The 22774-nt window shown below is 40.1% G+C and overlaps 2 protein-coding genes across 2 annotated transcripts in view; one reads left to right on the top strand and one right to left on the bottom strand.

The window, feature by feature from the left end:
* Positions 1 to 46: 46 nt before the first annotated feature.
* LOC139744636 (negative elongation factor D-like) lies at positions 47 to 18334 on the top strand. The gene is made up of 15 exons (XM_071655066.1): positions 47 to 184; positions 5450 to 5598; positions 6297 to 6406; positions 7044 to 7153; positions 7792 to 7899; positions 8827 to 8979; positions 10035 to 10165; positions 11054 to 11174; positions 12140 to 12319; positions 12973 to 13112; positions 15123 to 15237; positions 15757 to 15852; positions 16432 to 16572; positions 17316 to 17445; positions 18303 to 18334. The coding sequence occupies exons 1-15, from the start codon at positions 137 to 139 to the stop codon at positions 18332 to 18334; spliced, it is 1764 nt and encodes a 587-aa protein (XP_071511167.1). The 5' UTR covers positions 47 to 136.
* A 3504-nt stretch (positions 18335 to 21838) lies between these two features.
* The window catches only part of LOC139744627 (hydrocephalus-inducing protein homolog), an 88966-nt gene continuing 88030 nt past the window's right edge, over positions 21839 to 22774 (bottom strand). The window contains exon 89 of the mRNA XM_071655057.1: positions 21839 to 22321. Coding sequence (XP_071511158.1) covers positions 21839 to 22321 — 483 coding nt within the window. The remainder of the gene's footprint in view (positions 22322 to 22774) is intronic.

The raw sequence follows: 22774 nt of genomic DNA on the forward strand, positions 1-22774 counted from the left end.
TGATTGGTCAATAAAATCCAAGATGGCAGCCCCCTATGACTGAATAGTAATACACGCAAAATACAAGACGCGAGATTCAAGAGTCCATTTAAGTGTATAAACCGGTGATAAAACTAAGAATTCAAGACCGATTGGAATGGATGAAGATGATTATGGAGATGCAGACTGGAATTACGATCAAACTGTAAGCTATGTTATCAGCCAGAGTATTTTTACTTGCAAGAGCAAGACATTTTCACCCGGGCGCGGGCCGTGCTAACCGCACCAGTAGCAGTACACCCCTAGCCCTGTAGGCTAGCCCTACAGCGCCCCGCCCCGCGCCGCGCCGGTGTTAGGGCCGCGCCTAGACAGAAAGATCCGTCTGTCCGGAGGACTCTTTTATATTTCGCCATTAACGCTGTCCTCCGTAGACAGACGGAAGGTTGCAGTACCCATTGCTGTGTGGATGTTCTTAACCACTGTCTCTATGGAAAATTGGGTGAGGTACCTCACCCTTCTCGATTGCGTCTAATTAACGCCACGGCCCTAGGTCGGCAAATTTAAGCTTGTATGGTTAAATTAGCTTTTTAAGAATACATTACACTCACCAGATTAATGAATAATCCAACATTTTAGTAGAATTTTCAACGTAAAACACAGCCTGTCGCGTCGTCACATTCAAACTGCAGAAACATACACTATGAATCTATTAGCCAATCACATGCGCGGTAGTTTCTACGTGTGTTTGTTTTACTAAAACACGTACCTCGCATGTGATTGGCTTACAGATTCAAAATGGCAACTTACTGCTCACGAACGGCGATGTACTGCTCGCGAACGGCGATGTTGCGATATCAATAAAATTTCTGCGTTATAACCGAGTTTATGTGAGTATTTCGATTGCACAATGTGAGAAATTAATCCCAAATATTGCTGCATAATGTGTCATGTCATGTCAAACTTGTCTGAATGGAAAAAAGCTGTCTGAAATTTGGTTTATCGTAACGTTTGATCTGTGCGCTACTGCTCCACACAGGAGCCGCAATCATTGACTTCGGTCTGTATACGGAGGGGATCCGTGAAGCCAGACACAGTCTCCGCGGAACATTCCCCGACGGACAGATACAGACCGATCTTTCGGTCAAGGCCGCGCCGTGCGTGACTGGCCGTGGCCATGGTTAAATTTGTGTGAATTGTGATCAATGAATAACCGTGATAACCACAGTCATAAACGATGTTGGGGTGACTATGATCTGTGAGTGATAGACTGAGATTTAGGGGAAATAAAGTTCTGTAAAAGTTATTTCATTACATTTACTTCTCAAGATTAAAGAAGCAAAGTCAACAACATCCAGCACCAGCCGGCAACCTTGGAAATGATTTCCAATCAACATGATGTCAATGATGATCAACAATAACATCATGCATGCTCTGTGACAGTGCAGTGTGTGTGTTTGCGTATAGAATTAAAAGGTACTGTACGCGTTGGGTTCAGTGCCATCAAGCTATGAAAACAGTAAACACAAAGAGACATAAAACAAATTCGGCCAAATCATGATATCAGTCCCCTCTCGTGTGCGTCTCCACTATGTGCAAAGTCTCGGGAGGTTGAAAGAAGTCCCAGGCTAGTATGACGAAATGAATGGCGGTGAATGGAGTGGGGACCTATTTCGCGATATTAAATGCCACAAACTCAATTAAACAAACTAATCGAGCTAAACTAAACATGGTTCAATTACACATCTGCTCAGTAAATTATGAACACGACGCATGACTGTGTAATTCATTTGTAAATATTACTATTATCTAGGGCCTTAGGCTATAGAGGGAGGAGGTGCTGATCTGTTGACATGGTTGAGGTACCCGTACCCTTTTAAACCGCGCGAAGAAAATGCAATCGCATGCAGTAAAATGGCATTATTTCACTACAGAGATTCAGAATCAACGGGACGGTCACGAAATTCAAATCTGCAGTATTTATGGCATATGTGAGACAAAACATAGGCAAATTTGTTTTATAGACTTTGGGAATATTACAAGCTGGCTACAGGCCCAGGCTGGCCTGAAGAATTTAAAACATGATTACTTGTCCTAAGCTCCTTGTATGCCATTCATATTGCACTCTAGCACAAGCTACATAAATGAAGAATCTAGCCTTTTTCTAGTATACATTTGTACTAAACAGGCAGTCATACTAATTTCAGGGCTGCCAACCTTGAGTGAGAGTTTGGCGTGAGACACTGCACGAGCGAGGGAGCGGACAACAGCGTAGCCAGGATTTCATGTTAGGGGGGGCGGTTAGTCTGCGAGGGAGCGAAGCGACCGAGCCCGAGCGAGCGGATCGAGCGAGGGGGGAGGGTGTGGGAGGGGGGTGTCCCCCCTGCCACGGTAAGAACTTTTTGCATTTGGATGTTGTAAATGGTGCAATTTGATGCATGTTTTTGCGCGTTTTATCGACGTGAAACAGTCCCACTTGTTTATGGTAGCAGTTTATTTTGATGTAGATTATTATTGAACAATTTGCCTATAAAATGGTATAATTTAGATACACTTCTTGTATTGATTCTTTTCACTGAATATCATGAACGCGACTGAACCCGAGCGAGCGGAGCGAGCGAGGAGGTAGGGGAGGGTGTGGGAGGGGGGTGTCCTCCCTCCCACAGTAAGAACTTTTTGCATTTTGATGTTGTAAATGGTGCGATTTGATGCATGTTTTTGCGCGTTTTATCGACGTGAAACAGTCCCACTTGTTTATGGTAGCAGTTATTTTGATGTAGATTATTATTGAACAATTGCCTATAAAATGGTATGATTTAGATACACTTCTTGTATTAATTCTTTTCACTGAATATAATGAACGCGACTGAACCCGAGCGAGCGGAGCGAGCGAGGGGGTAGGGGAGGGTGTGGGAGGGGGGTGTCCTCCCTCCCACAGTAAGAACTTTTTGCATTTTGATGTTGTAAATACATGTGCGATTTGATGCATGTTTTTGCGCGTTTTATCGACGTGAAACAGTCCCACTTGTTTATGGTAGCAGTTATTTTGATGTAGATTATTATTGAACAATTGCCTATAAAATGGTATGATTTAGATACACTTCTTGTATTAATTCTTTTCACTGAATATAATGAACGCGACTGAACCCGAGCGAGCGGAGCGAGCGAGGGGGTAGGGGAGGGTGTGGGAGGGGGGTGTCCCCCTCCCACAGTAAGAACTTTTTGCATTTTGATGTTGCAAATGGTGCGATTTGATGCATGTTTTTGCGCGTTTTATCGACGTGAAACAGTCCCACTTGTTTAAGGTAGCAGTATATTTTAGTGTAGATTATTATTAAACAATTTGCCTATAAAATGGTATTATTCAAATATACTTCTTGTATTAATTCTTTTCACTGAATATTATGAACGCGACTGAACCCGAGAGAGCGGAGCGAGCGAGGGGGAGGGGAGGGTGTGGGAGGGGGGTGTCCCCCCTCCCACGGTAAGAACTTTTTGCATTTTGATTTTGCAAATGGTGCAATTTGATGCATGTTTTTGCGTGTTTCATCGACGTGTATTAATTGTATTAATTCTCTTCACTGAATATCATGAACGCGACTGAACCAGAGCGAGCGGAGCGAGCGAGGGGGTAGGGGAGGGTGTCCCCCTCCCACGGCGAGAACTTTTTGCATTTTGATGTTGCAAATGGTGCAATTTGATGCATGTTTTTGCGTGTTTTAACGAGTTGAAACAGTCCCACTTGTTTAAGGTTGCAGTATATTTTAGTGTAGATTATTATTGAACAATTTGCCTATAAAATGGTATAATTTAGATACACTAGTCTTCTTGTATTAATTCTTACACTGAATATCATGAACGCTGTCTGTTCAGCAATCAAACAGAAAAAGCATGCACACGAGGGTGTAGATGGGGGCATATCCCCTCCCACACGAAGGTGATTTTGCGTTTTCAGACCTGAAATTCAGCGATCTGGTGCAAATTTCTGGTGCAATACTTTTTCATCAAAGTGTTAAAATCACGGAATTTAGCTCTTATTCCGAATGTGCACCATCTGTGCGTATGTATAAAGTCTAGTGAGGTATAGAGCTTAGGGGAAGGGGGATTCCCCTTCCCGCTCGCGGAGCTTTTGCGTTTTTAGAATTGAAATAAAGCGATCTGGGTATAGCCACAGTCTACTTCTTTGCATGGCCGGGAGGGGGGGGGGGGGCGAGCAGGGAGAAGGCGTGGGCGAGTGTTATCTCCACCCTTCCCTTCCGATGGAGCTTTTATCTTTTTAAGGTTGAAATTGAGATGTCTCGTATACGCATATTTGATGGAATCAACATTTGAGAAATCGCCAAAAAAAAAAAAAAAAAAAACCTGATTTTTTTTTTCGGGGGGGGGGGGGCTGAGGGAGGAAAGGGTCGATTAAAAGGGGAAATTCCCCTGAAGATACATGAGGGAACCTTCAGTTTTCGGAATATAAGTGATAAGTCTTGTGCACTCAGAATTATTCAGAATTTTTTGTAAATCTAAAAAGTGTACTTGGCTAGGGAAAGAGGCACAGAGGGGGAGGGTTTGGGAGGGGATACCCCCTCCCAAGCACGAGAGATTTTGCATATTTTGAATTGAAATTCAACGATCTGGTGCACACTTTGAGTGAAATATTTAAAAAAATATCTTATTTGATGAAAGGTTGCAAAGGAGACCCGCTTCATGTGCATGCATACAGTATACACGCATTTTTTTCCGCCTCCCAAATCCCCGGTCCAAATCTTAGGGGGGGGCGACCGCCCCTGTGCGGCCGTACGAACGTACGTACTACTAGTATGTACACAGTATGTCAAGCGATGTAAAGCACACGTCATTGCTATACATACTGTAATTTGCCATAAGTACAAGCTACGCTCACGCGGTATGGTAGAAACCAATCGTAATCCAATAGCTCGTCTTTGCGCGCGAACCGAAAACGATTATTATTGGTTAAGCTTTACACCCGCGCGGGAAAATCTCGAAACTTTGGGCTTGGGCATATCGATATTCGGAATATCAGAGAATTTAGAGATATATTTATTTTTTTTACATTCCATTTTGGGGGTTTAGCGTGAGATTTCGTTTATCAGAGTGAGACAGTCAAAATTGGTTGAATTGCGTGAGTCTCACGCTGATTGCGTGAGAGTTGGCAGCCCTGTAATTTTGATTAAGTACAACAGGACAGGGGCTGTACATTGTACACTGTGTCTTCTGTCACTCAGTCATGTCACTATGTGGCAGCCCAGAGAAACGGTCTATACGATCGCGATTGAATTCTTTGTGCTGTGTTTACAATCTTGTTTCATACAGACTCCAGTAATAAAGCAACCTTGGGGAAGAATTGTGTTAAGATTATTGAAAGTATTTTCTTCGTATAAATTGTACGTTACTTCATACCAGCTTTTTGTTTTTCACTTACAGTAGCATTAAAAGAATTCTATGTGTCTCTTATAATCAGGATCCTCCCCCAGATGAGGAAGAGGAGGAGGAAGAAGATGAGGATCCGGACCGATACAAGGAGGATGAAGCCATACAGAAGGAGTGTCTTGAGGCGTTTGCCAGCACAGATTACATCATGGAACCTGGTGTCTTCAAGGATCTCAAGAGGTCTGTAGGATTACCCTCTCCCAGCCCCACTCTATCATGCTGGTTTCTTGTCTGTCTTTCTTTTGCCACCTGCTACCATTTCCTTTCCAGCTTTCTTTAGGTAAAGATTCAAGTGAGCTATTATATGACTGCTTATCTTCTATAACTATCTCCCGTTACTTCTGCATCATTCCTCGCCCCTTTAATATTGTACTTCTTTTGTCGTCTTTGTGAAAACCAATTGTTAAAGCAATTGATTTTGACAAGGATAGAGGATGCTATGGTAGCTGAATTTGTATGAATCCCCCCGATCCAGAAGAGGTAAACCCCACCAATCAACATGCCCTCCAATTTAATTTGTATATTTCAGGATTTGTGCCCTCTGAGAATTGAAGGGTCTGCAGAAAAGATAAGGGTTAACAATGATACACGTAGATGTGAAAACTGAACTTGATGAAGTGACAACATCATCTTCATTATTTTATTCACCTAAAGATTCTTACATTGGTAGTGAAAAAGAAAACAAACAAACAAACAAACAAAAAATTTACCAGTAGAAATAAAATTGTGAAAACCTCATGTTGCTTACTGAAAACCAGAATGATTATTTGAAGCAGGAGAGAGTTGGGAAATGTTATGGGTTCATTAGAAAAGTTCCAAGATAAGCCCAACAGACTGACCGTGACAGGTTTGACCGTTGACTTTTCAATCCACCGCAGATATTTCAAAGCGGGAGGCGTTCCAGAGCAGGTAGTTGTCCTGTTGTCAGAAAATTACACCGCAGTGGCCCAAACTGTGAACCTCCTGGCAGAGTGGCTCATCTTTACAGGTAAAACAGCATATCATGCTACACTGTACTTGTTCAACATCCTCCCGCAAGGCAATACCTTTTAGTACAAATCTGGTAAGTTGTGGAATTTGGATGCACTCTATTGTAGCTCTAAGCCTTTTTTTCACCATAAGCAACATGCAGCTTGACTCATTTTCAGATGTGTTCTCCCAAAGAATCCAGCAGTTGTACATTTACAGTACGAAGTATACACTCTTTATAATTGAACTGATGAGACACTATGTTTAGAGGTTGGTGTTCAATATCTTACTAGAAATAACAATGTAGAAACTATGTATTATTTTTTTTTTTGGAAGTCTTCTTTTCATAAACAGTTAGCAAGTTGCCACATTATATCCATAGGTAAAGTTTCAAGTTGGATTTTGTAATCACCTTGTGTCATCTTTCCATAATAGGTCTATACTGTATCTCCGTCATACAGACACTGTCTAATATGGTCTTAAAGGAATCTTGGTTGACGTTTCACTGATTGGATGATATGTGATAAACTGGGCTTTAACCATTAAAATACTTGTACATTTATATGCACAATTGATTACCATAACTGTCGTACGTGAAATATAGTGGCTGTCTTGAGATATTTTAAATGCATTTTTTACTCCCTGACTTGAGACAGATGTGAGTCCTGCTGAGGTACAGCAAATGGTGGAGGATCACCTCAAGGTTCTCATCATCAAGCATTTCGATCCCAAGAAAGCAGACACCATCTTTATCGAAGAGGGAGGGGTGAGTAGAAGGCATTGCAGTGATTCTACTTTCAATGATGTCATTTTCCAAGTCAATTATTCATGCACTATGAGGTCATGCTATGATATGGAGGATTGCGATCTATTTAGGCAAAGCAACACAACCTTTATGTATTGTGGCCATTATTGTGTGTATACCTCCCTGTTAGGGAATGTAAGTAGTAATGTATTTTTGTTTCCATAGTATGGAATTCATATGTGAGGAGGAAAAAAATCAATAATCCCATTCAAACAGAATTTGTAGCCTAAAGAATATTGATATCTGCTCACAGTTAATAAAAAAAAAATGGGATTTTCTTGCTAAAACCTTTTCCCACAACATCAACTTGTGTAATCTTTGAGAAGCAAGAAACAAAAGCAGGGATTTAGGAACATTCTGTCGCTTTGAGAGTAAATTTAACTAATGCATCAACATGCTGCCCAAATATGATCACATCCCATGTTGATGTATCAATCTCTCTACCTACTATTTAGCAGGATGACTTTTCAGTGAATTTTAGTAAATATTTTAGTTTGAAAAAAAAAGAGGTATTGTAAGTGAATTAGCTTATTCTTGGAGGAAAAAAAAAATCCCTCTCATTTAGCACCTTCTCATTCCACCCATACTTTTTCTTCTAGACTCCAGCCTGGCTTGAAGCCATGATCCAACACAGGACTTGGCGCTCTCTCTTCTACCAGTTGGCGGAGTCTTACCCCGACTGTCTGATGCTTAACTTCACCATCAAGGTACCATTTATGTCAAAAGTTTCACCAGTGACTGCAATGAATTTCACATGTTTCTAATTATGCCGACTGCTGACACAGTACATGTGCTGTATCAATTCTCGTGAACAAAATGAAATCAGCAAAGTTTGCATGCTTTGATATTTGAGCTGGTATGCAAGAAAGTTTTTGCTAAACAGAGTAATCCATATGTCAGCCAGGAACAGAACCTGGTATATCATGGCAAGGTGTGACATAAACGCTTGCCTGATTGCCCAGAGCAAGTGAAAATCAAAGTTGGGCAAATGTTTTGCCCGAATTGGGCAAGCAAAAAGTTTTCTCCCCTTCAAGCCGATGAAGTCAACCATATAGAAGCCGAAAGATAATATCTGTTTGACGATGCAACATTAATTTCATTTCACCAACTTTCCAACACTTTAATGTGTAGAAGCCACAAAGCAATAAAACATCAACATTCACTAGAACCAAATTTTTTTACTCCAATGTCTTTGAACATGAATCAACATGTACTGTTTATTCAGATGTTTGTGTTTTATCAAGCCTGTGACTTACAAGTGATTCTCTACATCATTACTTATATTTTTTACTTTCTTTTGGGGCAAGTAAAATGCATGTTCAGGCACATGTTCTGCAACAGTTTACAAATCTGCTTGCCCGACTGGGCAAGTGATGAAAATATTAAGTTATAATGTAGCAACCTGCATGGGCAGCTTTGCTTTTAGTATATTGCAATCATTCTCTCCTTGTAGGGAGGTCGACTTTCTCCTCCCTATTGTGAACAGTGGAACAAAAATTTAAGTTTCAAATCTTGCCCCCAATTTCAGGCTGTCTCGTGTGTGAACAGGCTGAATGTAACCTGTTACCTTTTAGATGTTCTAGAGGTAAGCCTGTGGAGATAAACTTTCAAGATTTATTTCCCCTTCCCTACAGCTGATATCAGATGCCGGCTTCCAGGGGGAGATCGGCAACGTGTCGACTGCCTGCCATGAGATTGGTGTCTTCTCCAAGGTCCTTCAGACGTCCATCAACAAACTCCTGGAGGGTGGGGAGGAGGCCATTACCAAACATCTCCCAGAATTCAGTGTGAGTTCTTCACTTCCTGCTTTCATCATGGCCCAATGGCAGTGCAGTGTTGCATGGATTGGCATTGGGGTAATGACTCCATTAACCCTTTCTGTGCTATGGACGTTGGACAGTGTGTACAGTGCTATACAGAGCTACCAAGTCTCACGCATTGTGAGTGAGACTCAAGCATTCAGGGTCTGTCTCACGATCTCACGCATGACACCCATTTTTCTCACGCATTGGGAGCATAGTATTAAAGTGAGAGTTGCAATTGAAGGCATATTTCCCTTTTGTCTTTCAAAATAAGTAAAAAATAGTCACTTAAGTATGCACCAGCTTGCACCATTAAGAGCTAAAAATTGAAAAAGCTCCCTACCGTGGGAGGGCGGACACCCCCCTCCCACACCCTCCCCTCGCTCACGCATATGTGCGCGCGCGCAGAGAGGCTGAGTCAAAGAGAACCTCTTTGTGCTGAGTCATGAAAATCTCACTTATAAAAATTTTTTGAACTTGGCATCTATGGCTATAAGGTTTTTTGTGACAGTTGGCACTCAAAGCACACAAAAGGTTAAAGGTAGAGAGATGAGCTGCTGTGTATAGATAATTTAATGTATTTATGATTTGTGAATTGGCATGACAACTGAAAGAGCAGTTCGAACAGCCCACTGCTGCCATGGCGGGTAATGGCTTTGGGAAGCACATACTACGGTAAAAGGTAACTAGTCTGTATTTTGACAACAATTCACTCACGTTACAAAACAAGTGAATGTGGAGAAAACTGCAAATAACATGAAATATACTTCATCTACCTTGAGATCAAGGATGTAAAATAATATTACATATACACTGTAACAAGCACAAAATTTGCATTCTCTCAATATTGTGCTAGTTTCATGTCACACAAAAAATGTGTGAAAATTTCCACTTTTACAGCATTTTGATGCACATTTAATTCTTTTCATAATGTGTGATGTACATCAAGAATTTTCATTTTCAATTGTGATACCAATGAAAGTTAGACTATTACTCCATCAATGTGGGTCTTTCCTTTTGTATGCCTTTGACGTGAACAGAAGATGGTATGCCACGGTCAACACACATTCCTGTATGCTGAAGTCATGATGCAGCTGCTAGCGAGACAGGACGGGGGAGCATCCATCATCCGCAGACTGTGCCAGGAAGTGCAAGTTGTCGGCCATCAGAGGTTAGACCCTTGACCCTGACCTTTAACCTCACTTTCACTGTTCACACGCCAGTAAAATGAGAGCTTTTTTTTTTTTTCCTGGGCACTGTCACATTAAAGCTAACATTAAACATAAATCAGAAAATGAAACGTAAGTCGCTGAATATTCAATTCTTTTTGGCTCAATTCTCAATTCTGACTTACGTTTGATTTTCTGACTTATGTCTGATTCCATCTTTTTATGCAACAGGTCCCTTGGGATGTTATGACCTCTTTAGATGTGTACTGGTAGAGGCACCATCAATTCAGCTGCTAGATTTGATCTGTTGTTTGGTAGGTTTGCTTCTGTGTAGTTGGGTTGTGCTTTAGGGTTTGTGGTAGGAGGCAGCAGTGCTCTATTTCCAGACTTACATTCACAAAATAACTACTTTCATGAGGAGGTCTGGGTGACATCCATGAATTAAACTTATCTGACATGGTGGCTTGTAAGGCTTCCTCAGGTTAACGCGTCAACAGGGTTGATAGTAGTCATTGTAAATTCCAAGTAGCTTACTTTGAGGGTATCAGACTTTGTTTCCTTTAAAATCGCAATTTCAAAAATTATGCACACTCATTTCACTGGTACACAAAGCATTTTTTTTTTCTCTCTCTCTTTCTACATAGAGATAGTATTTAAGATATAGTAGATATTGCCAGTATTTTGTAGTCTTCTCTTTCTTCTTTTCTATGCCATGATGCATCACATTGACACCATATTTTACCTGCTGTTGCTGTTTTCTGTGGGCAACTCACAAGAGTTTGATGAAGTGCTGTCATCCTCAGAGTATAACACTAATAGTGAGGTCTGCCAATGACATTTTGTTGTGATCTTTCTGTTGTCTGTTGTGTTTTCCCTTTCTGATTGGTCAGAGGCGAGGGTGTGGCCCAGATAAGCCTTGCAGTCAGTAATGCTACCAGCTACCCAAGAGCCTGCCAGGCTCTCGTCTCCATGATCCAGCGTAAGGCTCTCAATCCAGCAGACATCACAGTGGTAAGATCCCTTTGATCCTATCATTTCTTCTCAGTGCTGTTATGAACAAAGTTGACATTCCCTGTGCTATATCGTATATGTTTCTTCATCTTTTGTTTGTGTTGAATATGTGCTTCTCAATAGAAATGCATTTGAAGTTCAGAGATTAAAATGGGACTTACAAGGCTTTTAAACAGAATTGAAAGATGATGTTGAATGTGTGTGTTTGTGTTTTTTAGTATAGTCACTGCAGTGTTTTTCGTATACACAGTGCTATATCAAAGGTACATGTAATATGTCAGAATAATATGTGACAAGACATGACCAGCTGATCCCTCTCTTCACATGGACAAAAGAAACATGAGTTTGTTGAACATGCAGCAATCTATTTCTAGCCTTGCCATCAAAAGAGTTATGTAGGTCTGTGATATCTCATTAAGAGTGATTCAATGGCTATTAGTACTGCTTGAAATTTGTGACCACTAATGTAGAATGATAGCCTGTGTGAACAGATGGTCAATCATAAATAGGTGGCTGGCCAATTTGATTTCAATTGCATATAACCAATATTCAATGTCTACAACAAGCATCCCTACCATAAAATCAAACATGCAGAAGATTTTGACAATTATAAATTATCAAATATAGAAACAGATGATTGTTCGAAAGATCATACTGCATCAGCTTCAAAAAAGATATTGGTCATTATTTTGTTCACATATATATGAGAGCTTCTGAAGAAAAAAGAAGTCAGATACCTGGCAATTTGTGTAGTATTAGACAGGGCCTAATCCTGATTCTGTCACTACTGTACAATCATGAAATTTTTTATCATAGGAGACAAATTAACTGATGGCTGATTGTGTGATACAAGTTGTCACCACATAAACATCTTGAGGCAAGTGGATGTTGTATGCACTCGGCCACTAAGGCAGTTTAGACTGTATGTGATTGTCATAGCACCTCTCGCTTGCCCATCACCCTAGCTATACAAGATGTACAGTGATCCAGACCCTCCCCCAGTGGAGCTGATCAGGGTGCCCCAGCTTCTGGTCCTGTTCATCGAGACCCTGTTCAGGCCCGGCGCCTCCATCAACCCGGACCACCGGCACAAGTACACCTACCTCCTGGCCCATGCCACCTGTGCACATGAGACCTGGAGAATGGTGAGTCCCCCTCCCAGCTATTCACCCACTCAGCCTGGATGTAGGCTGGTGTATGCTGAAGGTGGAGCATACATGTTTTTCACATGAGTGGGTCTGCAGTAAATGCTGATTCATGTTATAGCAAGGCTTAGTCTTGATTGCAACTATATTTGTGAATCTTAACCATTTTCAAGCCTATAATGTTACCTTGTGCTCAAGCGTGACCTCAGTAGCATGTTTAGATTGTTGTTGTTATGTTGGCAGTTATATAATTATTGAGACTTGTGTGGCCTTATGTCAAGCTGACAGCATTATGTTCTATTTTACTTGAATAAGTGTAGATTGTCAACTCATATGCATGTCACATTCCAAAAGTTGGTGCTCATGAATACCCGTAGAAATGACAGCTGTTAAAACCTCTAGAACCATGTGAATTATCTGGAAGTGAAGTAGAGTGAATGTGTCAGCTAGTGACCGAGTTAAAGCATTTCCAGCAGTGTGTATGGTTCATGAAAGTGAGGTAAAATATGTGTTAGAGGGGGTTAAATGTTGAAGAAATTGCTTCACATTTTGTAGATCGTAGCCATTGTAGCTCAGTGAAATTTGACTTGACTCGGTTGCATTGTAGCTCAGTGAAATTTGACTTGACTCAGTTGACTTCTGTTTGACTCCAGGGCAAGAGGACATCGGTCACCAAGGATGAGCTGAAGGCAACCAACACGGCGATAGAGAAGGTGCACGCAATGTGCAGTGCCGACAAGAAGGGTGATTCAGAGCTGAGCATGGAGCTTACCACTGTCTACCAGTGCATCAGGTAAGCGGGAGGAGACTGGAGGGCGGGGATGTGGCACCGTCCATATCTGATTTTTACACAGCTATGAACCCTTTGATATTCGTCTAGTAGAAAATGAGATCCTAATACAGACTTTGGCAGTGGAATCTATTAAAATTTCCTGTAAAGGATTAAGACTTCCACAATAATTTGCCAGAAAAGACTTCCACTTTAAATGGGGTACTTTCTGTTTGTAAAGGTGTCATTTATAATGCAGGGCTTCCCACTAACCCATTTTTTCTACTGGTCCAACCTGTCTGTCTGACCAGTAGGTACCCAGTTTTTATGCCTCCGCCACGAAGTGGTGCCGGAGGCATTATGTTTTCGGGTTGTCCGTCCGTCCGTCCGTCCGTCCTTCCGTCCGTCCGTCCGTCCGTCCTTCCGTCCGTCCTTCCGTCCGTCCGTAATGAATTTTGTGGACAGGGTAACTACCAAAACCTTTTGAGGTATCCTAATGAAACTTGGCATGTATGTGTATTAGGGGGTGAAGTTGTGCCTATCAACTTTTGGGTGCACATGCTCAAGGTCAAAGGTCAAAAGGTCAAGGTCAAATGCTTAAAATTTTATAATTTCCCCCATATTTATGCAATGCCTGAAGATATTTTCTTGAAACTTAGTGTATACATGTACTACCCAATTAAGATTCTCTGGTGAAAGTTTGGGGTCATGAGGTCAAAAGGTCAAAGGTCAAAAGGTCAAGTAAAATGTTAAAATTTCACTTTTTTCTCTGTATCTTGGAAATTGTTCAAGGTATCTTAATGGAACATAGTGTATATGCATCTACTGACTGGCAGTGGTTATCTAGGGAATTTAGGGTTCATGGGGTCAAAGGTCAGGGGTCAAAGGTCAAGGGCAATACTTCAAAATCTTACTATTTTCCTTATATTTATGCAATGCCAGCAGGATATATATTTCTTTTTAAACTTGATGTATGCATGTCTAACCCAATAGAGATTCTCTGGGATTTTTTTTTTGCCAAGAAGGTCAAAGGTCAAAAGGTCAAAGATCAAGTGAAAGTGCTGAACTTACTTTTTTCTCCATATCTCGGAAGTGGCTCAAGTTATCTTGAAACTTAGTACATGCTGAATTTATGTATGTTCTGCCTGACAGTGCTTCTCTTATAAATCAAAGGCCAGATGAAAATGATAACAAATTACTGTTCAATACAGAAATTGCGCTTTTTCTCCATACCTTGAAAATTACTCAGTGCATAAACTTATGAAATGGTCAAAGTCAAGTTAAAGTTCTTAAATCCCCAAGTACATGCTCTCCTATTCATCCAATTAAACATAGGTCAAGGAAGGTAAACATTCAATACATTTGTGACAATCATGTCATTTTAATATTTTGCCAATTTTGTGAAAATGTAATCACACATTGTCCACATGTACTATAGACCTATTAGGAGAATCATGCATTATGGCGGAGGCATACCAGTCGCAATAGCGACATTTCTAGTTCTATTTGTTACTGGTCCATTCCTGAAAAAGTTGATGGTCCGACAGAGATTTTTTACTGGTCAGGAACTGTTGAACCAGTGCCAGTGTGCAGCATTGTATAATGGCATGAGTGAAACCAAAAATAATAGATTTACTAAATTAACAGCAAATTATGTTAGATAATATAAAAGATGAAGGTAAGAGATTATTATGCAGAGGGATGAAGAAAACTCATACCTACATTGTAATATAAAAGGTTTTTTTAAGTTCATTTGTATACAGTAAATGAGCAAAGAAATGAAAGATAGACAAAATTGATCTCTTGGCATACATGAGGGATAACAAAAGGAGAGAGAAAAAAAAAGGAGGGAAGGAGAATGGGGAATGGAACAGATGGTAGGCTAGACAGAAGAACTGTTGTTGATAAACAAATGTAATAACTGCGAGAAGTTTTAAATGAAAGCACTTTGTAATCTTTTGAGGAAAATATTCAGCTGTACTCCACATTATATGATTATTTCATTTTTCTCCTCTTAATGTCACTCCTGTGCAGATACCCTGTGGTTGCCATGGGCGTGGTTTACTGGGTAGACTGTGTGGTTCAGGACCCCACCTTCTTCCAGCGCCTCACTGACCACACCCCAATCCACCTGCTCCTTTTGGATGAGGTAAATCCACCCAGTGAATTTTGACCTTTCATGGGCATAAAGATAGAGCCTGAATGCACACTCTGCCTCCTGATTCTACATTTTGCTGGTTTCATTGATTCTGCGATAGCAGTGGAAGCAAGTTTTATCGATCTTGTAGCTCCCTGGTCAAGAAGACATGTCCACCAATGTAAACTTGTTTGAAACATGCATCACTATCACATACTCTTAGGCTGCTTTATGCGATACTATCAGGTTCACTAGTAGATTGATATTTGATGTCATGGTTTGAAAATGTCTGTCCTTGCCTTATTTCTTCTTTTTTTTTCGTGATCACTTCTCAACATGATAGACTCACATGTGCATGCAAAATGGTTGACTTTCATAGCTCTTCCTTCAGAGCAGGTTGTAATGAGCTATAAGGCTTTCATCTTTGTTGCAACAGAAATGTTCCCATGATGGATAAGTCGTCCTGAAAAACATCTTGTCTTCATCTAACTTGATAATCAATAGAGTGATGATAACTTTGTGTCATTCCAGGTTGTCAATTGTCACCAGCTGCTACATTCCAAGGTCCTAGAACTTCTCATCAGGTTGTTTGAAGACCCGTACCCACAGCTGGATGTTATGGTACAGGTGAGACCAAGGATATAGTGTGATTACCCCTGAACAAAAGTCTGTCTAAATATCGCTTGCAATCACTGTGTGACAATTGCAGATTAATGAAGATTAAATACATCAGTGTTATTTCACACTTTGATCTTAAACCTTAAAAGCATGTGTCTTAATATTTCATGTACACCTGTCACAAGTCTGTTCATAAGAAATGAAAAGTTTGGCCAAACATTTCCTATTGGTGTCTTACCACTGTACTTTGGCTGCCAACAGACGGCTTGATGACGAACTATATGATATGCCCTTGACTTAGAAATGAGTCATCTCTTCACTGGTGTTGTATTTTTAATACCATTTGTATTCTTGTGTTTAACTTTCCCATCTAAACACAGTTTAAACACAGTTTCCCCAATGTCGCCCTTCCAGAAAAAGTCTTATCCAGTTCTCTCTCTTCTTACTTCTAGTTATATCTCTATATGTATTTTTTAGTTTTATATTCTTACTTCACTATGTGGGCGGAATGTACGATGTGGAAACCTCTCCAACTTTTCTTGAAATCGTATTAATGTGACTGTAATGTTGCTAAATTTCGCTTGTCAGATGGAGCTGAAGAAGACAATCCTTGACCGAATGGTGCACCTACTGAGCAGAGGCCACGTGGTGACCGTCATCCAGTACATCGCTAAGTGTGTGGAGAAACAGGACACTGACATCTCCCTCATCAGGCACTTTGTCACTGAGGTAGGCCTGGTTGCCGTGGCAACCTTGCATCTTCCTATGTCAGTGCGGTGTATGCACACACGTGGAGCAGGAGCATTAGAAACTTATGTTTGTAGTTATGATGGGATTTCTAGTGTTCATCTGACCATTGGTGTTGGAGATCAATTTAAATATGGTCAAACTTTAAATCACCCTATCTGTGTAGGAGATGAGTAAGAATTCTATACATAAATGTAAGAATTAACAGAAGTCTGTATGCTTCTAAGTAAGGTTTATTGCATTTCTTTCATGAGAGTAAGCCAAAGTTTGAAGAAATCTAGTTATTCAAGGGTATGTGTGATGCAGATGTAGTGAGATGTGAGGCGATATGAAGTATTCAATCTCTTTTTCCATAGAAAGGATACTGTATGTAACATACATTTAGCGAGTCTAATTTTTTGTAAGTCGCGACTTCCTCACAATTTCATTAGTGCTCAAATTCACGATTGTGGAGTACAGTAACGAATAGAGAAATGTACACATGCATTTGGCATTCGTGTCAGGATAGGAAGGAGTTAATATTTTTGTGTGTTGTTAAATCTGCAAAGAGCACCTGACTTGTGAAATTCACAAAAATAAAATCCTTGTGAAATGTAGGGCATATACAGTAGCTGTAGATGGAGGATGAGATTTTGATGATATGGTGAGATCATCTTGTTAGGATGCTGAGAGTGATAAATCCTGTGTAGGTCAAGGTGTTATCATCTTGTTCAATCTTCACCTAGGTGCTGGACATGATTGCTCCTCCGTACACATCAGAGTTTGTCCAGATGTTCCTCCCTATCATTGAGAACAGCGATATCACCGACTCCCTTCGCAACGAGGACGGAAAGGACCCAGTTTCAGACTTTATTGGTGAGTTAATTAGGGATCAATGATGTTAACCTAGTGACTCTTGTTTGCAGTTTTAATAAATCTCGTGAAATGATTTATGATGAACTGTGGCTACTGCCCTCCAGCAAAAAGTATCCATAAACTAGCAGCTTACAATAAATGTTCTCATACTTTTTTGAGTGATACACAGTGGACTCCTGTTATAGCAAAGTCCTCGGGACTGGCAATTTTCTTTCGTTATATCAAAATTTTGTTATAATTAAACAAATAAACAATTAAAAACATACTGCGGATAATGTTGCAGCCTGAATTTTTACTTTGTTGTAATTTCTCAGAATTTCTTTATAACCGTGTTTGTTACAGCAATAAGTGCACTGTAGGTTTTTGTTTTGTTTTGTTTTGTTTTTATATCAAGGAGTAACTGTTATGCAGTGTGTGTAGATAGTAGAATTACATGCTTGGCAGTATCAAAGAAATCAATGTGACTGCAATTAATGAATGGTTGCAAATCATTTAATAACATAATTTTAAACTGAATGTTTTTTTTTTTTAATTATCACACGGTTATTGGTTGATGCTTTATGTAATATCTGCTGAATCTTTATTAGACAGATCCAACCTGGCAGCAAAATCCACCATTGCTTCTTTGTCCCATGCACACCCGCTGCAATATACACTGTATCATGCATTCAGCATATTCGCATGCTCTATAGGACACCGGCAGTAATGGCAGATTTTCAGCCAGGTCATATTGGGCTATATTTTCAGAGTTGTAATAGTCTAATCTTTTTCCATCTCTTTTACTGTATTTCTGCCTGTGGATCTCATATGACCACTTAAAAAATATTCTATTCCATTCTCTTGTGTTATATTCACAGTCCACTGCAAGACTCATTTCATCATGATGTAGCCTACAGACTGACCACACATCTTGCCTTCTTGACCACACCAGCCCTCCTCCAGAGGATGACAGTACCCTCCCCCCCCCCCATCATTCCCAGAAGCAGTATTTGTAGGTTGTTAGCAGACATGAAATGTCCCTCGTAAATGTGTTTATATCTTTACACAATGATATCATGACGATGATAATACGAATGTGGAAGCTCTTTCCTATCTGAGATTGTGATGAGTTACTCATGTGCCAAAATTCACAAAGGTAGTTTGAATCTAGTCCATGAATTATGCAAATTCTAATAATGAAAATTTGTGTGACGTATTGGCCTGAATTCTCGATGATGGTTTGAATTAAGACCATGGTTTAAATTTGAGTCATGGTCTAAAATGAGCGTGAAATAGGTGTAGCTTAGACGTGCATGTATCGACGTGCAGTTGTTACAGGATGTTGTTGCTGTACGCAATCTGTCAGTCGTATTTATGCAGAAGAAATTTGCATAAACCGTGGTCTAAACTTAAACTGCTTTTGTAAATTTGGGCCATTGTGTACACCAACAAATATTCATTTTTTAATCACACTGACACATGCATGTCCAAGAAAAGCCCATTTCACGCTTGTTTTTAATAGTCCATGGACTTCACTTAAACCATGGATTTGATATGAACTACTTTTGGAAATTTGGGCCATAGAGTTTGCCCATGTAATGGTAGTGCTACTAGTCCTACAGTGTGTGTGCAACCCTTCAAAAGGGATTCTTTCTGCAAGTGATTCTTTTTTTTTTCTTCCAAAGATATTGGTAATAAAATGCAACAGGTCATTAAAAGTCTGATCAAAATCAGACAGATATCAAGAGAGTAACAATCACTAGATGTCAGAGAAAGTTGTCAGGTATGGCATCACACAGGAACCAAGAAAAACTTGCTAATGGTTATTCATGTGTGACACTTAGTCGAAAACTTGTACAGGGGAAACTCGGTATAACGAACACTGCTATAACGAGATATCGGTTATAACGAGGAAATTTTCTCGGTCCCAAATTTCCTTCCACACAAGTCTATGTAAAATGCTACTCTTATAGCGAGATCGGCTATAACGAAATAACTGCTATAACGAGATAAATTTTGTGACTTCCAAACAAAGAAAAACATAGTAAATCAAACCTGCTATAGCGAGGTAAAGCAAAATGCCTTCGGTAAAGCTTTGCTTCGCCTGTGCTATCATCTTCCGAGATTGTAAAGCTTGATGCGCCAAAAACTGTCTTGTATACACATAATCATTTTCTTCAGTGCACTCCAGCTAGCACTGCATGTTGTACGTGTGAAGTGTGTGTGTGCACGCACACTGATACATGCAGAAAATGTGCTGGGACGGCCATATGTATACATGACATCATCATGACGTTTAGCAGGTGTGAGGCAATCTGATGCTGTGATTGGCCTTCTACTTAGGGAATTCCCCGTCTTCACACACACGCAGTCATAATGTACATACAGAATGTGTCACATACACACACAGCATTGTGCAGACCCATATTCAAGCTTTCCACACAACACACACCCATACGATAACCACATACCAATCCACAGACGATCTTGATACAATCGCAAGCTATATAAATTTACAAATTCAAACATCTACAATTAATAAGAAACACGTTCTTGATATTGGATTTCCTTGGCGAAAAACATCTTCTTACCCATAAAGGTGAGTAATTCCCTCACATACAATATCAAGTTATCAGTATTGATTGAAATATGATGGGTAGTCCCACATATGCAAATTAATGTCTTTATTTTATGCCTTCTTTTATGCCTACTGATATAACGAGATATCGGCTATAACGAGGAAAATGACTCGGTCCCGACCATCTCGTTATATCGAGTTTCCACTGCATTTGTGTATGCAGAAAAGGTCAAAATGAAATTTTTGCTAGAATTTGTCAGAAGGATTGAATTCTCTTTCATTTGGAGGCTATGTAAAAATATTATATCTCATTCATATTTCCATCAGAAATTAAAAGGTTTTTCTTTTTTATATTGTTTAAAGTATGAATGACAGGAACATACAATGAAGGGAGATGAGATGAGAGACCAGCATTTGCTGAAAGCCAACAAGTATTTATTATCAAGGCATACTCATCACACATTCCACTGACATGGACGGAATTCATTTCCATAGAAATGCATGAATAACAACGCTTAGAAAACATCAGAATATTCCATTTTTACTTAAAATACTCAGATATCATAAAATTTGTTAAGTCCAGGTTTCATATTTGTGCTAGCTAGATTACAGGAATTAAGTGATATTCCTCCATTAGAATTCACAAATTGTTGTATGAAAAGGACAAGGGACTCTGAACTTCAGTAAAGAAAAGTCATAACTGAAAGTGCAATTCCTCGGTGAATGTAAGAGAAGTCAAGAACAGTTCTCCGCAACTGACCAACTGAAAAGCCATTTTGTCTTAGTTGGCCTTAGTTTATATACTATCCCACTATTAATGTGAATGTTTCAAATCAATTCTTTGTTGCATATACATGTGAACTTTGTAACTACACTACTTTGAGGCAATTGCTTGATTTTTCTCCATTCAAAGTTCATTTCCTCTCATAGAAGTATTGTGAAGGTGGGAGAAATGTCAGTCCTCTAATCAACTGTACATTATATTTATGTAAATATGTACATTTGTACACTTTGTAATAAAATATGAACAAACATATAAGTGAAGCATTTGTGTCGTCATCTTTTCGTGTGCACATTACCATCAAATGAGTGTTGAATACTGAACAACAATGTCTTCACTCCATAAAGTATTCTCTAATATAACATTCCGTTGCAATATTCACAGCATTCCAGACAAATTTATAAATGTACAAACAGTTCCCAAGTCGATATAAAGTCATGTTTAGATGCAATAATATGTGGGAGCTTCATAAACACATTGGCCTTGCTATTTACAACAGTGTAAGTTAATCAAGCCAGAGCAGTCAAATGATATCATTACTGATTACGTAGACTATAATTTTAACATTATATGCATTCACACATTCACAGCAGCAATGTGCACAATATCTGTTTCACAGATAAATACATCAGAACAGAAGAAAACATAACATAAAAATAAATCTTGCCCCCTGAACAATATTTTTATATCTAATTCTTCATGATAATGAAGAAATGCCACAGAGGCACTTGGGTACCAATGAAAGAATTGTTGATAGCATGTAAAACAAGGACTGGGGTTTCTGCCAAATCTGTGGAGCCAGTGCCTTATACTTTAGACTGAATATTATATCTTGTTGATGAATTCTTTTGAATCTGCAGAACATTGTTTGTAGATTCTTGTCCAAATCATGAGCAATCCTTCACAGTATCAGTGATGACAACTTCTGAAAGACATCCTTCCAACATCATAACTATCAAACAGACTTAAATGTGTACAGTTTCATGTAAAGGTGCTTAGCCCCATTCTCTGCGATAAAGCTAGAGAGTGTCTCTTGGTATATTGACGGGCAAGCTTCAAGGTGTGATTCCCTTCAGGTAGTATGTCCAGGAGACATTGGCCGCACCGCCGGCCGACCGAGCGCACGTGACGACCAGCTTGCCCATCTTGGGGGCCTTGGTGCCGTCGTTGTTGCCCTCGTAGCCGATGATGATGTTGTGGGTCTTCTTGCCGCGCACCTGATCACCAGCCTTGCAGGTAAAGGCGGGGTTGTCCACCTGGAAGGTGAAGGCGGTGGTATGGGAGAAGATGTTGCGGAAGGGGATGGAGGTGGTGGAGCCGGCCTTGACGGTGTAGGGGCCCTGGGGCTTGGGGGCGATGCAGGTGCCAAACAGGGGGAAGGTGTACTCCCCGCCCAGGGGTGAGTGCAGCGTCAGGGTGCCCCGAGTCTCCCCCAGGCGGGAGGGCTCGAAGGTGACGTCGAAGCCGACCTCGCTGCCGCCACTCGAGCCGGGAGCCGCGGTGATGGTCTTGTCACAGTGGAAGTCATTATTGTCAATCTACAGCAAGAATGTAAGATGAGAGGAAGAGAATGAGCTTCATGGAATATTCTTTACTCTGACATCATTTAATTGATTCTTTAAAAATGGTGCAAATGATAGATCTAGAAGTGTGATCATTTGCATCCATTGTGGTTATATATTCTTGCATTCAAGAAGAGAATTCACCTCATGGCAAAAATAATGAAATAAGAGAGACCAACCAGCAAAGGTTTGTTAACATAGTAAATCTCTCTGCATAGTAAATTTCACTGACCTGATGGGTTTCTTTCATTTTCTTCCAAGAAAATAGATTTCTCCTTCGGTGACTGGTTTGCAAAAAACATATATAGTGCACTCCCATTATTATGAACATGGTTATAATGAAATTCCAGTTACAACAAAGTAAAAATCCTGGCCGCAACATCCACTCTATGTGTTTTTATTGTTTATTTGTGCAGTTATAACAAAATT

The sequence above is a fragment of the Diadema antillarum genome, unplaced genomic scaffold (assembly GCF_040938485.1).
Source record: "Diadema antillarum isolate AM-2024a unplaced genomic scaffold, OU_Dant_1.0 seq00001199_RagTag, whole genome shotgun sequence".
Taxonomy (NCBI): domain Eukaryota; kingdom Metazoa; phylum Echinodermata; class Echinoidea; order Diadematoida; family Diadematidae; genus Diadema; species Diadema antillarum.

What these genes read in the sequence shown, in the direction of transcription:
- LOC139744636 (XM_071655066.1), top strand. Translation starts at nt 137, where the DNA reads ATGGATGAAGATGATTATGGAGATGCAGACTGGAATTACGATCAAACT. An exon ending in TGCTTAACTTCACCATCAAG is followed by an intron (nt 7,900 to 8,826) that starts GTACCATTTATG and finishes CCTTCCCTACAG; the next exon opens with CTGATATCAGATGCCGGCTT. An exon ending in TCAGGCACTTTGTCACTGAG is followed by an intron (nt 16,573 to 17,315) that starts GTAGGCCTGGTT and finishes ATCTTCACCTAG; the next exon opens with GTGCTGGACATGATTGCTCC.